Consider the following 13,538-nt stretch of genomic DNA (forward strand, 5'->3'; position numbering starts at 1 on the left):
GCCTGGATCACTGCCAGGCGGGCCCGACGAAACGTCAGCCAGATGCGAGCGGACACTTTGCGGTCCGCGCAGTGTCCGCAAAGACGCATCCGAGACGTGTGTACAAGACGCATTTTCGGCCCCGGCCGCAAACAGTCGCTCAACGTCTGGTTTGCGTCACCCCGTTGGAGATAGCTTTTATCTGCACGAATCTCATGAACGAGGTAAAGGGTCGAGATAGCCTCCGCTCCGAGTAGAATACCTTTTCCCATCCATCATACAGTGGATATATGGTGGAGTATATTTTTGCGAGCTGTAGACAAATCTGGGACTCTGGGAGCATTTCTCATCAGCAAATAAAGAGAAAACCCCCAAAAAGGCCATCTGTTAGATTAGGGTTTCTGGTCGGCTAGTAGTACATAAGGCGAGGAGCACGGCAAGGGAGGCGAAGCTTGGGAGATGGGTGCGCCGAAGCAGAAGTGGACGTCGGAGGAGGAGGAGGCGCTCCGGCGCGGCGTGCTCAAGCACGGCGCCGGCAAGTGGCGTACCATCCAGAAGGATCCTGAGTTCAGCCCCGTCCTCTCCTCCCGCTCCAACATCGACCTCAAGGTACTATTCCCCCCTGCAGCACTTCCCGTCTACCTCAGGCGTGCACGCCGCGGCCTTTCGCTTCGGTAGATTCCATATCACGGAAGGCTTGTTGCGCTAGCCGAGCCTTCCGTGGCGCTGGTCGCCATGTTTCTTACCGTCTCCGTCCGATTTGTGTGCGATGCTCTGTTAGGCCTTTTGTGATCAGTGATTCCCCTGCCGCAAATTTGGTGGTATGTTTAGGGTCCGAGATATGAGAATTTGGTCCCAAAATTGCGATCTTTTCTGTTTAGTTGCCATAGGGATGTTGTGATGTGACTTTTGCCCAATGCTATGTGGTGTTCCGTGCAGGCGTTAGAAGGGAAGGTGAATGTTCTGTAATCTAGATTGTACAGTGAAAAAAAGGAGACTTTTTTAATCATACATGTGAACAATTGGTGGTACAGGATGGTGCTGTATCAACAGAAAGAGTTGACATTTAAAAATATACTACCTCCGATCCATTATATAAGCCGTTTTGGCAAGCTATTTTAGTTAGTTTGCCAAAATGGCTGATGTTGTGGAACAGAGTGATATCTTCTGATGTAATTTTGCAATGGATGCTGCCCAGAGTGCAGAAGAGAAGTAAGATGATGCCATTCGGTGTGGTTGTTGTGGGGTGAGCGTTTGGAACTAGTGGGAGAACTGAGAAGCAATTTCTTGTATACGGAACGTGCCGGTAAAATTGTTGGATTTGATTTGTTACTTGCTTGCTGCTTATGGGACAATGTCACAATGGCTTATTTTTTTGGCAAAAGAAGTGACTTTTATAGATTCAGATTCGCTTCATGGAAAATGCAATGAACCAAGCACATAGAAGCTCTAGCAAGATTGCCAGGGAGTTGATTTGAGAGAGGATTCAGAATGAGAAAATTTGGTAACACTATTTATCTTCCGAGTAAGGTACCACAAATGTTTTGAGTGGGTGAGGCTGGATTGCTGGAAGTAAATAACTGAATATTCACCCCAAGAGGTTGCTCTTAGTTAACCACAAAACTTCTTCAAAAATAGGTCAAATTTTCGTTGTTGCATCCCCTCATGGTTGCGAGTTTGGGTTTCCTCTGTTAACCTTTAGATTATCTTGTAGAGTTCCTTCAAGTACAAAATAGATGATGTTGTAGGCTTTTATCAATCATGACAATTTTCTTGTAGATTCCTCCCACGTAATCCATTCATAACCAGCTGGTAACCTGCAATATCTATGGGTTTTCCAAACCCTGTTCTGAACACAGGGAATAGGCTGTTTAAATGTCAACAGATTGGAAAGTTTGGAGATGGGCATAAACATTTTTTCATTCAGTAAAAAATCATCAATTTACAGAGGATATTTCTTTGTGTTGAAAGGATGAATGCACTCTTAGAAGTAAAATTATCATTCTAAATTGTACCCATCCTTATAGTCACTGTATGTCATGTAGGGCAAGCAATACAGCCGTAATTCTTCCTATCTCAGGATTTGTTATCTCTTCTTTATTTCCAAGTAATGGTCATTGTCTAGAATCAGGAGTCCTAGTTGAATTAGGTTTCTATCTCTAGTTGGCTGGATCCTATATAAAGCCAGGCAATACTAGTGTATTAGGTACTCCCTACGTACAATATTAGTTGTCTCTGATTTAGTACAAAGTTGTACTAAATTAGCGACAACTAATATGGAACGGAGGGAGTATTAAATAAATAAACAGAGAAAAGAGGAGGTTTACCTCCAGAGAGGATCTAACCCCAAGGCATCACGGTGCCTAAACCTAAACCACATCGCCCCAAACCTCTCACCTCTCACGGCTACGCCCTCCGTAATCTGGGTCGTGCAACTGTATGTAGTTTTACACCGGTGTCATACCATTTCCCTTCCTGGAACGAGAAGTTCCTAGTATGGTAATATATTAGCCAAACCAAATCTTTAATTAGATTATCGAATGAACTTTACACTATATTCATGGAGTTGTGGACATAATTTGCTTCTCAGGTTGATAAGATGTTTTTATGATTTGATTTATAGCAATTTATGCAATGTGTAAGTTACATAACCTTATTCTTAGGTAACTCTGTCTATTCCGAAGATCAAGTGCATGAATAAGCTGATAGATAGTTGTTCTATAGGTTTAGAAAACGAGATGAGTTATGTACTGCTGTTCCATTGGTCCATTTTTTCCTCAAGCAGTCATGTCAGCAGCATGCTGTGAATTGTCCACCTGGCAGCATTTGTTGTTTCTGAAACAACATTTGTGTTTTTCTCCTTCGGTAATGGCATAGTGGAACAAAGTAGAGCTGCTTAAATGATTGTTATATGTCATGGCATGAAGTGTGACGTGTGTCTTGTTGGGACATAACTGAAAAAACTACTACCTCTGTCCATACAAGGATGTCTTGGATTTGTCTAAATTTGGATGTTTGTAGACACTATTTTGTGTATAATACATCCAAATTGTGTCTACAAACATTCGAATATAGACAAATCGAAGGCATCTTTTATGGGCGAGAGGGAGTACTATTTTCCATGCATACAATCAAAGGCAGCAATATTTGTAAGACTTAGATTTTGCTATGAGAGTGCTGCCATTTGAGGAAAACATGAAGAATGTATGGACTTTTATTTGTACCTTGCACACCTTACCGTGCTTAATGGCTGTATTGTCTAGCTTGTCTGATTCAGTTTTATTTGCCACTTTCAGGACAAATGGAGGAATTTGAGTTTTAGTGCGAGTGGACTGGGTTCAAGGGATAAAATAAGGGTTCCAAGGATAAAAGTCCCTTCGTCCTACCCATCACCTAGCCCGCAGCTTCTGCTTCTCCCAGCCCCGGATAATGTTGCTGAAGCTTCTCCACCTGAAGATATTGAAAAAAACCCAGAGGATGACAAGACTTCGGTGCCAAAGTTGTCTCTCTTAAGCCTCATGCCTTCAAACTTTGGTTACAAAACCTACTTTTAAGTGTCTAGTTATTCTGGTGACATTATAGTCCTACTAATTCAATACTTCCATTCAAGGGTTGATAGATAATCACATAATACATCTAGCATGCTTCATTTCATCACATGTTAGATAGATTTACTCCTATATTTATTTTTATCTAATCGAATATGATTCTGTCCAATGATCTCAAGATGATCAAACCTAAAATTTCGATTTTGGCATGATAAGGACATCTTGGCTAAAATTTCGATTTTGTCATGATGCTGACCAATTAGATGGAACATCATTTGGGTTAAACCGTTAAAGAAAATACTTTGTTTATTTCTTTGGTAGATGAATACAAACAAGTAGATAGTGTAAAAAATGTGGTTAAATAATTTTTTAGACATATCATAATAAGGTGAACAAGATAAAAGCCATGCAGGAGGCACGTGTCAGGGTTAGGAACGATTCTTATTTCATTTGCATATGGCTACATCATTTCTCCCTCACATGTATTTTATTTGAGATCTGACTGCCCTGTACCAATGTGTTTGTTAGGTATAGTGCCATGATCCTAGAAGCTCTCGGCGAACTGAAGGAGCCAAATGGATCAGAGGTTACTACAATTTGCAACTTCATAGAGGTCGATTATCTTTGCGATTGCACTATTTGATTGATTCTGTTGTAGTACTTATTTTTGTCTCATCCTTTTCACTTTATTCAAGTTTACTCAGATATACAACTGACCTCGTACAGTAAGAATCATAAGCACGTGCCATCACTTGATTTGTTTGCAGATGATAAGTAATCTGGGTTTTGAAGTTCTTCTTCTTCTTCTTCTAAAAGAGCTAGTGAGCTATGCTGAGTGCAGTAGATTAGTCTAGCCTTTAGTATAGTGAAAAATGTGAGCTACATGTTTAATTTATTGTTTAAACACATGGCATTTTCCATTGTTTAAGCTCCCTTTACATGAAAGAAGCATTTAAGATCGCCTCAATTAATACAGAAATATTTTGTTTCATGGGTTACATATGGGTGCATATGTCTTATATTGTACTTTGTAATGTTTACCTTTCATAATTATGCTGCATTACTAGAATTATGGTAGATTGATAGGTTGCTGATGTCATCTTTGTGCCCTATATGCAGCAAAGGCATGAGGTGCAACCAAACTTTAGAAGATTGATTTGTGCAAAACTACGACGGCTTATAGGCGTCAACAAAGTTGAGAAGGTGACCATTTTCTTATGACCAATATGAGATGGTAGCTTGTCATCTCCTGTTAGCATATGTCAGGGGTCCGTAGATACGGGAGATGGCACTCGCCTCCAGCCGATGGCAAGGCTCTTCCGTTTCTTAGTACAGAGGCTCTGAGGCTTAGTTGAAACTTCTAATTCTGCGTTGCTTAATTAAAAACGGGGTATATGGTGCCCCTTTATAGGGAACAGTTACTAACTTGCTCCCTAAGAGTCGGAGTCGCCGTCCTAACATATCATTTCTGTATCTTCCTAACTAACCTGATCTCTCTGCCTAACTAAATACCTAGTTGCTGCCAGATCGTGCGGCGGTTATGTGTTCCTGAGTGAACAAACCGACACCATTAGGACACAACATCTCCAGTCTTCATTTTCATGAATTAGTTTTGTAATGTATTTTGCTTACTTCCTTTGAACTTGTTTGGATAGCCAGGAATGGAAACACTCCTACCAAATCCACATGGATTGTGCTTGGGATCCCACCCTTGCTGACCAATCCAAACAAAGATCTTCATGTCTGCTGGGGAGAATTTGTTGGGAATATAGGGGGTATAGGGAAGTCTCGCTGAGTGAACTTCAAAACAGATGGTTTGATTTGCATTTATTCGTAAGTCTTGACAATGCGCAGAATTCAGATTTTTCAGTCTGGTTGTCAAAATTGTTGCGCCATGAACTAGTTTGCTCTGGGCTCGGCATTGAATTGAAGGTCCAGTCGTTTAGTCCGACCCCTTGTTTTTTCCTTCAACGATACCTCTATTTCAAAATCGAGAAAGATTTTTGTAGGAATATTTTGCTTACTGATCCAAATTACATCTTTTATTTACTAGACATGCAATATCCTGGGATCCCCTGTATTCTTTGGAGCTTCGTATTTTTTGAAGATGTAAAAGACCTTTTGATGCAACTAACAATGATCTTTTTATTTTTACATTAAACAGATTGACAAGTCCTATAAGCTCACTGATGCTTATGCAAAGAAACTTCTTGCTCCAATGAAAGATCCATCTCAAAAGAAGAAGGATCCAGCCAAGCCATCCAAGGCATCAAAGAATGTAGGTCTATTTCCTGCTGCGAGTCCTGCACTAGAAGCAGCGCAAGCTGCAGCTATGAAAGTAGCTGATGCAGAAGCCAAAGCACACATTGCAAATGATCACATGATGGAGGCTGAAAGGATCTTCAAGATGGCCGAGGAGACGGAGTCTCTCCTTACGCTCGCGTCAGAGCTCTATGATCGATGTATACCATGTTCATACTCCACCATCTTCCATTCCACCTTGCTATTGTCTTTTCTAACCTTCGCTAATGCTTCAGGTTCAAGAGGAGAGGTACTCACAGTATTGCAATCGGCGCACAGGGAATATTGATATCAAAACCATCAGCCGCATGCCAACATTTGTTCTTTTGTACATGGATAGGTTGGGCGGGCAGCGGGCTTGCCGTCTTGCCCGCATTGTTGCTATGTTGTAACTTAAAAGCAGTTCGCTGTGGATATTTAACTTGAGTGCATTTCACATACTGTCTGTCATAACGATCGTAATGTGCATCTCTTTTGGCATATGTTAGTGCAAGTATGATCATATGAGCAGCCATGTTTCTGTCCTGATCAAATGCAAGAAAAGAAGGGGAAGAAGGAATAAGTGTTTTTTTTTTACTTGTAGAAGGAATAAGTGTTAAACCCATTCATCAAGGCAAAGCAACTTCTTTGCATAAGTAGGTTCTCTCATGTATTTTTTTGACAAGTTGTGATGTTCCTTGCTTCTCACGTATGTTAGCATTGCTTTTCCTAGATGCTTGACGTACAACCTGTGATCTGAAATCATCTGATGGTGACTTCTTTGTACATGGTCGATGGCCTTTCCAAAGGAAGGTGCCTAAAGCAGATTTTGCCATAATTTTGTCCTCTGCGATGCAGTTTGCTCCGAAGTTCAGTTTATGGACCAAACTGCTGAGAGCATCCATTTTTTCTTGAAAGTTATTGAAGGGAAGTCGGGTGAAAATCTACACAACGGGCAGCCGCACTTTTTTTCTTCGAAAAGGGGAACATAGCCTGGCTGCTGCATCAATCAATGCACACAACCTTCCTTTTGCAGTGTTTTAGAGTACATAATAATATAATATAAAGCATCACAAGACATACGACATACAAGACCGGAAGGCGGAACACACAAAACACAAAGCTAGGCTACTTGAGCAACACACCCCTCCTAAAGTGCTCACCAAAACCGTCAAGATGGGTTATGTGAGAGCATTCTTTTTCCGATAAATGACGCTTTACATTACTTAAAGAGTTTAACCATACACCCGGTCTCTGCAATTTATATTACACAAATCTTTTCTCTCGTAGTAAAGTTATAAAACCAGATTTTTTACATCTTGCTTAGGCCATTTTTTGGCACCAAAAGATGAATAGTAAATGGTCTACCAAAGTACATTGTGCTTCACTCCAGTTGGAGTGTACGATTTTCCTGGACTATGGTCCCTGTGAAATTTTCCTATAAAAAGTTCATTACATCACAAAGATAAAGCTACCAAATTCTCCTGAACCGCTTTTCTATGCCTTAACAACTCCTTTCCACCCATTCGCTTAGGACCGTTGCAATTCTTTTATTCTACTGAATATCATTTATTATAATTTCTTATGTTTCAAAGTATTTGTTATCGCGCTTTCCAAATTGTTTTATATTTCTACTATTCAAATAGAGTTTTAACAGAGGATGGATCTATGCATTTTGTGCCTGCAATTTCCCAGTTTTGGCTTGCTAACACATGCGTCTTTGAATTAGTCCCTCTGTTTTATTTACCATGCGTTATAGATTTAGTTAAAGTTAAACTTAGCAAAGTTTGACCAAATATGTAGAAAAAATCAACATGTATGATATAGATCAACATTGTTAGAACCATCATGAAATATATTTTTATATTATATATATTTGGTATTACACTTACACGGGGAGAAGACAAAATGTGATCCACTGTGCCACGACTCAGGAATATATTTTGTCGAAGTTTTAATTTCCCTACAAAACTTTGCAACCTGACACGCAAGGAAATTACAACAGGGAAAACATGGATACTCCGGTATAACATCGTTTGCTTATGCTCTTCATAGTTCATGCACCTAGGTTACATCCGTTAGCTCTCTTTATATTATCCAAACATACGCATAGCTATGTCTGTGGGAAGCTGGTTATTTTGCTTTGGCATTATAGATGTTAATGCCCTGAAAAAAGTGTTATTATTTTTTGCTTATACTAGGTTAAACATTTTAAAGTTTGACTTCGACTAAATTTAGAACACACGTAATTATAAACGGAGGGAGTACGTCTTGCTAGACATTTAATAGCGGTGATTAAATTGCAGATATCAGGTGCTCCTAACACAAAACTAACACATGTAAGAGGAACACAAAAACTAACACGCCGCAACACAAACGCAAAAAACACTGCTTACTGCATATATGGTTGAGTTTGAACTGTGATGTTTGGTTAGGCTTAGTTTTGGCTTATAAGTCAGAAAACACCTAAATAAGTGCTTCTGACTTTAACTTTTAGCTTGCATTATCATTAAACAATATCCAGTCAAAAGCTAAAAGGCACATAACAAACATGTAATACGGCGAAAACCATAAGTTAATTCTTCAGACGGGTGTGGACAGTTGTTATAGGCAATCAAAACATCGAGAAGCATGTGCCATGAACAGATCCATGTTACCTAGCAAGAACATAAGGCTAGCCCTAGTGCTAGTATCATATCTAGTATCATGCATATTGGTCCCACAAAAATATTGATGTGGCAGCTAATTTAGGAGGAGAGAGGAGATTAGAGTAATATAGGTGGATACTGTATCATAGCGCATGTCACGAGAAAAATTAATGCTAAACAAATCTTGTGCATAAATTTGCATTGAGATTCTAAAAAGCAATAAATATAGCAAGACTATGATACTACTTCATGATACTAACCACTATAAAGATAGTATCATACACAAGTATTACATGCATGATACTACTACATGATATTTACCACTATGGTTAGCCTAAGTGAACGTCACATCGAAGTGACTATTGTGATTCATTAATTATACCATTATTAAGAGCGGCATAGCCTCGTTTTGGGTGGGATGTCAATGCATGAGGTTATGTGGATTCATCTTTAGAACTTATGGTTTTGTGCTGTAGATGCTAAGCTATTGTAATTTCGTGTAATCTACAATTAACCTGGACTATAATCCGCAACCTCTTTTAATCGCATGAAGGAGAAACACAATTTGACAGAAACAACATGTAAAACAAAGGGTTTCAATCTGCCAAACACAAGCAAACTGATAGTAGAACAATATAGTAATTGAAGAGAGAAGAAGAACACATAAAATACATCTAAACCGGATGCTAACAAATGTAAAACGAAGGTTATGAAGGATGTAAATATTTCTATAGAATCAAGGCGTACAATACCGACGCATATACGATATGAATTTGGGGATACTCCCGTGGTGGCGGTGATGCAGCGGTTGTCATGCAAAAGCGCAAAGCACCAGCACCCATGTTCGAAGCCTCAGAGCATCTCCAGTCGCGTCCCCCAAAGCATCCCCCAAACCGCGCCGGATTGAGCATTTGGGGGACGTGTTTTGTTCATGCCGCGTTTGGGAGACGTCGCTCCCCAGCCGCGTCCCCCAAACGCCGCCCCCAAACATTTTTTAAAGCTTTTTTAACACACAATCATTTATCAAATATAACATAGGAATAAATATGTTTGCAGAGATAGTTTTGAAATTAAAATACAACAAGCAATACAACAATTAAACAAATGTAATAAATAGGACTAGATCAAGGTGCCGCGGCATTTCCTTTGATCCTCCACAAATGCTCAACGAGATCAGCTTGAAGTTGATCATGAGTTCATGACCATTGCTGTCACGGATCTCTGCGTGCATCGCGAGGAAATCAGCAAAATCTGCAGGCAACTCATGATCAACCTCCGCAAGAGGGGTCTCACACTCATAGGGATCAACATGTGTCCTAGCATGATTCTTGCGATCATTCTCGATGATCATGTTGTGCATGATCACACAAGCCTGCATCACCTCCCACATTTGATCGTGAGACCAGCTTAGAGCAGGGTACCGGACAATGGCAAATTGTGCTTGAAGCACACCAAATGCCCGCTCGACATCCTTCCCGCAAGCCTCCTGTCGCGTAGCAAAGTGGGAATTCTTCAGACCTGATGGATTCGAGATTGTTTTGACAAAAGTGGCCCATTTTGGATATATACCATCGGCTAGATAATAGCCTTTGGTATATTGGTGGCCATTGACCTCATAGTTGCATGGTGGAGCATGCCCTTCCACTAGTCTGCTGAACACCGAAGACTGCTGCAACACGTTGATGTCATTGCGTGATCCCGCCATGCCAAAGAAAGAATGCCAAATCCACATGTCATAATCTGTCATAGCTTCAAGCACCACACTGCAATATCCATGACGCCCTTTGTATATACCTTGCCAAGCAAACGGGCAGTTCTTCCATGACCAGTGCATGCAATCGATGCTTCCAAGCATTCCAGGAAATCCTCTGACATCATTTTGTGCCATGATCCTTGAAGTCTCTTCCTCAGTTGGCCCTCTCAAGTAGTATCTGCCAAACTTTCCCACCACAGCTCGGCAAAACTTGTACATGCACTCAATGGCAGTAGACTCACTCATGCGAATGTAGTCGTCCTGTGTATCGGCAGGTGCTCCGTATGCAAGCATCCTCATGGCGGCGGTGCACTTCTGAATCGACGAGAACCCGACAACGCCTACAGCGTCGAGCTTGAGCTTGAAGTAGGGGTCGAACTCTCGAACGCCGTGGAGGATATTCATGAACAGACCCTTGCTCATCCTTTACCGGCGCCGAAAATTGTCTTTCATGTGTTGCACCATCTGCAAAGTAGTCGTTGTGCAGCATGGTATGCCCCTCCATCCTCTGCCGGGGCTTGGACTTCTTTCTCCCCGGCCTTGATCCTCCGCGACGCGACCTCTTCCTCTTCTCTGCCTCGGCGTCAACCATGTCCTGGAGGGACACGATGATCAGCAAATGCTCCCGGAGGTCGTCGTCGAAGGCTTGCTCGTCCTCCAGCAGCAGGGCAACCATCTCATCGTCGCTATCCATGTCTAAAGCAAAATCAATGGTTAAAATTGCGCCGAGGCAGACAACGCAACGAACAACGGCCAATCGCGCCTACCTGGCAAGTCGTCGAGCACCTTGTGTGCGCGGAGGTGGGGCGGATTTGACGCCGCGTTCAGGGACGCGATGGCGAAGCGGCGACGGCGGAACGACCGGCGGGAGTGCCAACCGCGACGACGGTGCCGACTCTCAGAAGATCAGACACCGAAACGGCCGGCAAATCCAGCGGCGGCGGAGGGGTGGGAGGCGCGGGAAGGAAGGAGCAACGAGAAAAAAAAGGCGCGAATCAACGGTCTATGCAAATACTCGCCGACATGTGGGAGCCCGCCTCGCTTTTCGTTGTGTCCGGCGTGCCCGGAGCGTCCCCTGTGGGGCGGGGACGGGCTCGGAGCGCCGGACACCGTATCGGAACGCGTCGGACAAAAAAGGATTTAGGGGACGCGGCTGGAAACGTTTTTTTTATCCCGGCGCGCTCCAAATAGCTTTAGGGGACGCTTTAGGGGACTCTCACCTCTATCTCCGTGACAAAGGCGGGGTGGAGTTCCCCTCTGGGCTTCTTATTTTACATACTCGTGGAAGTATATGAAATTTGGGTAGTAATTTTTGTGTACCAAAAGGAAACATTTATATACGGAGTAGGAAAAAAACGTAAGCACTAGAAATCAGAAAATCTAGGAAAATCCTGTTACGTAGAGAGACAGCCCAAAAAGAAAAAAGGGAAAATAAAGGCATCTTCGGAACGCTTACGAGTTCCAGCCCACAGCAGATCCACTATCACGCACGCACGCACGCCTGTGGAGGGTCTTCTTCTCCCCCAAATCCCTGAAACCCTACATACAGCCGAGCCGATCTAGCCCCCCTCCCACCGCGCCGATCGCCATGGCCGCCCCCAACAACAACGACGCCGCCAGCGCCAGCGCCTCCACCAGCGACGACGCCCTGGCGCCGCCGGAGGACACCTCCATCGAGGCGCTGGCGCGGCGCGTGCAGGAGCACATGACCCTGGCCAACAACCCCAGCGCCCGCCGCCACAAGTTCTGGGAGACGCAGCCCGTCGGCCAGTTCCGCGACCTCGCCGACGGCTCCCTCCCCGACGGCGCCATCGAGCCGCCCTCCCCGCTCTCCGAGGTCCGCGCCGACCCCTACCCGCTCCCCGCCGCCTTCGAGTGGTTCACCTGCGACCTCGACGACGACGCGCTCCTCGCCGACCTCTACGCCCTCCTCGCCCACAACTACGTCGAGGACGACGAGAACATGTTCCGCTTCAACTACTCCCCGGCCTTCCTCCGCTGGGCGCTCCGCCCGCCCTCCTTCTTCCGCGCCTGGCACATCGGGGTCCGCGCCAAGGAGTCCAAGAAGCTCGTCGCCTTCATATCCGGCGTCCCCGCGCGCATCCGCGCGCGCGACGACGTCGTGCGCATGGCCGAGATCAACTTCCTCTGCGTGCACAAGAAGCTCCGATCCAAGCGCCTCGCCCCGGTGCTCATCCGCGAGGTCACCCGCCGCGTCCACCAGGAGAACATCTGGCAGGCCGCCTACACCGCGGGGGTCGTCCTCCCGACCCCCATCACCACCTGCCGCTACTGGCATCGCAACCTCAACCCCAAGAAGCTCATCGATGTCGGCTTCTCCCGTCTCGGCCCCCGCATGACCATGAGCCGCACGGTTCGTCTCTACAAGCTGCCCGATGCGCCGCTTACCCCGGGGTTCCGCCAGATGGAGCTGCGGGATGTCGCAGCAGTCACACGGTTGCTCAGGTCATACCTTGCAAGGTACGTCGTGGCGCCCGATTTCGATGAGCTTGATGTTGAGCACTGGCTGCTGCCCCAGGAGGATGTGGTGGACAGCTACCTTGTGGAGAGCCCCGAGACGCACGAGGTCACGGATTTCTGCAGCTTCTACACATTGCCCTCGTCAGTCCTCAACAATGCCACCTATTCAACGCTCAAGGCCGCATACTCCTACTACAATGTTGCCGTCAAGACCCCGTTGCAGCAGCTGATGAATGATGCTCTGATTGTGGCCAAGCAGAAGAACTATGATGTGTTCAACGCCCTCGATGTCATGGAGAACGAGGGCTTCCTCAAGGAGCTCAAGTTTGGGCCTGGAGATGGGCAGCTCCACTATTATCTCTACAACTACCGTATTCGCAATGGGATCAAGCCATCTGAGCTTGGCCTCGTGCTTCTGTAGGGTGGTCCAAAAGGTCTCAAGATGGTGTCTGGGTTATACTCTTTTCAGCAGGTACTCCTTGTGTGGCTGGTTTAGTACGCGTCTTTCTTGGTGTTGCTACAGGTGATGGGTTGATTCCTGTCATGCTGTATGTTATCCACCCAGTGTGCAATTTGTCATTGCTCATTTTGTTTATTGTGGTAGCAAATTTCCCATGCCTTGCCATGGGAATCCACAATGATTTGCAAATGAGGAGACTGGAATTAGAAATCCTTTTCTTAATTTTAAGACTTGTTTTCAGTTAGTGATATTCGGTGTGTATGGTTCAAAGCATTTTATGATGTCACTGAGTTCATCAAGGAATTTTGATACAACTTGTGTTACGTTAAATCATTCAAGTGCCCCTGTGGTTGAGTTTATAAGTTATAAATGTGTCTTTTGTTGATGTA

The 13,538-nt window shown here is 44.2% G+C and overlaps 2 protein-coding genes across 3 annotated transcripts; both read left to right on the top strand.

The window, feature by feature from the left end:
• Positions 1-310: 310 nt before the first annotated feature.
• Positions 311-6,460, top strand: LOC124649196 (single myb histone 4-like). 2 transcript variants are annotated; one of them, XM_047188856.1, is made up of 6 exons: positions 311-588; positions 3,276-3,481; positions 4,056-4,140; positions 4,647-4,730; positions 5,692-5,989; positions 6,065-6,460. In XM_047188856.1, the coding sequence occupies exons 1-6, from the start codon at positions 439-441 to the stop codon at positions 6,115-6,117; spliced, it is 876 nt and encodes a 291-aa protein (XP_047044812.1). In that variant the 5' UTR covers positions 311-438; the 3' UTR covers positions 6,118-6,460. The 2 variants fall into 2 exon arrangements, with proteins under 2 accessions (XP_047044812.1, XP_047044813.1); XM_047188857.1 differs by having other exon boundaries at positions 3,276-3,478.
• A 5,243-nt stretch (positions 6,461-11,703) lies between these two features.
• Positions 11,704-13,538, top strand: LOC124708198 (glycylpeptide N-tetradecanoyltransferase 1-like). Its single transcript, XM_047239883.1, has one exon. The coding sequence runs from the start codon at positions 11,797-11,799 to the stop codon at positions 13,108-13,110; it is 1,314 nt and encodes a 437-aa protein (XP_047095839.1). The 5' UTR covers positions 11,704-11,796; the 3' UTR covers positions 13,111-13,538.

The sequence above is a fragment of the Lolium rigidum genome, chromosome 4, assembly GCF_022539505.1.
Source record: "Lolium rigidum isolate FL_2022 chromosome 4, APGP_CSIRO_Lrig_0.1, whole genome shotgun sequence".
Classification (NCBI taxonomy): Eukaryota; Viridiplantae; Streptophyta; class Magnoliopsida; order Poales; family Poaceae; genus Lolium; species Lolium rigidum.

Coding starts and splice junctions, on each gene's coding strand:
- LOC124649196 (XM_047188856.1), top strand. CDS start 439: ATGGGTGCGCCGAAGCAGAAGTGGACGTCGGAGGAGGAGGAGGCGCTC. Junction 589..3,275: donor GCTCCAACATCGACCTCAAG/GTACTATTCCCC, acceptor TGCCACTTTCAG/GACAAATGGAGGAATTTGAG. Junction 5,990..6,064: donor GTCAGAGCTCTATGATCGAT/GTATACCATGTT, acceptor CTAATGCTTCAG/GTTCAAGAGGAGAGGTACTC.
- LOC124708198 (XM_047239883.1), top strand. CDS start 11,797: ATGGCCGCCCCCAACAACAACGACGCCGCCAGCGCCAGCGCCTCCACC.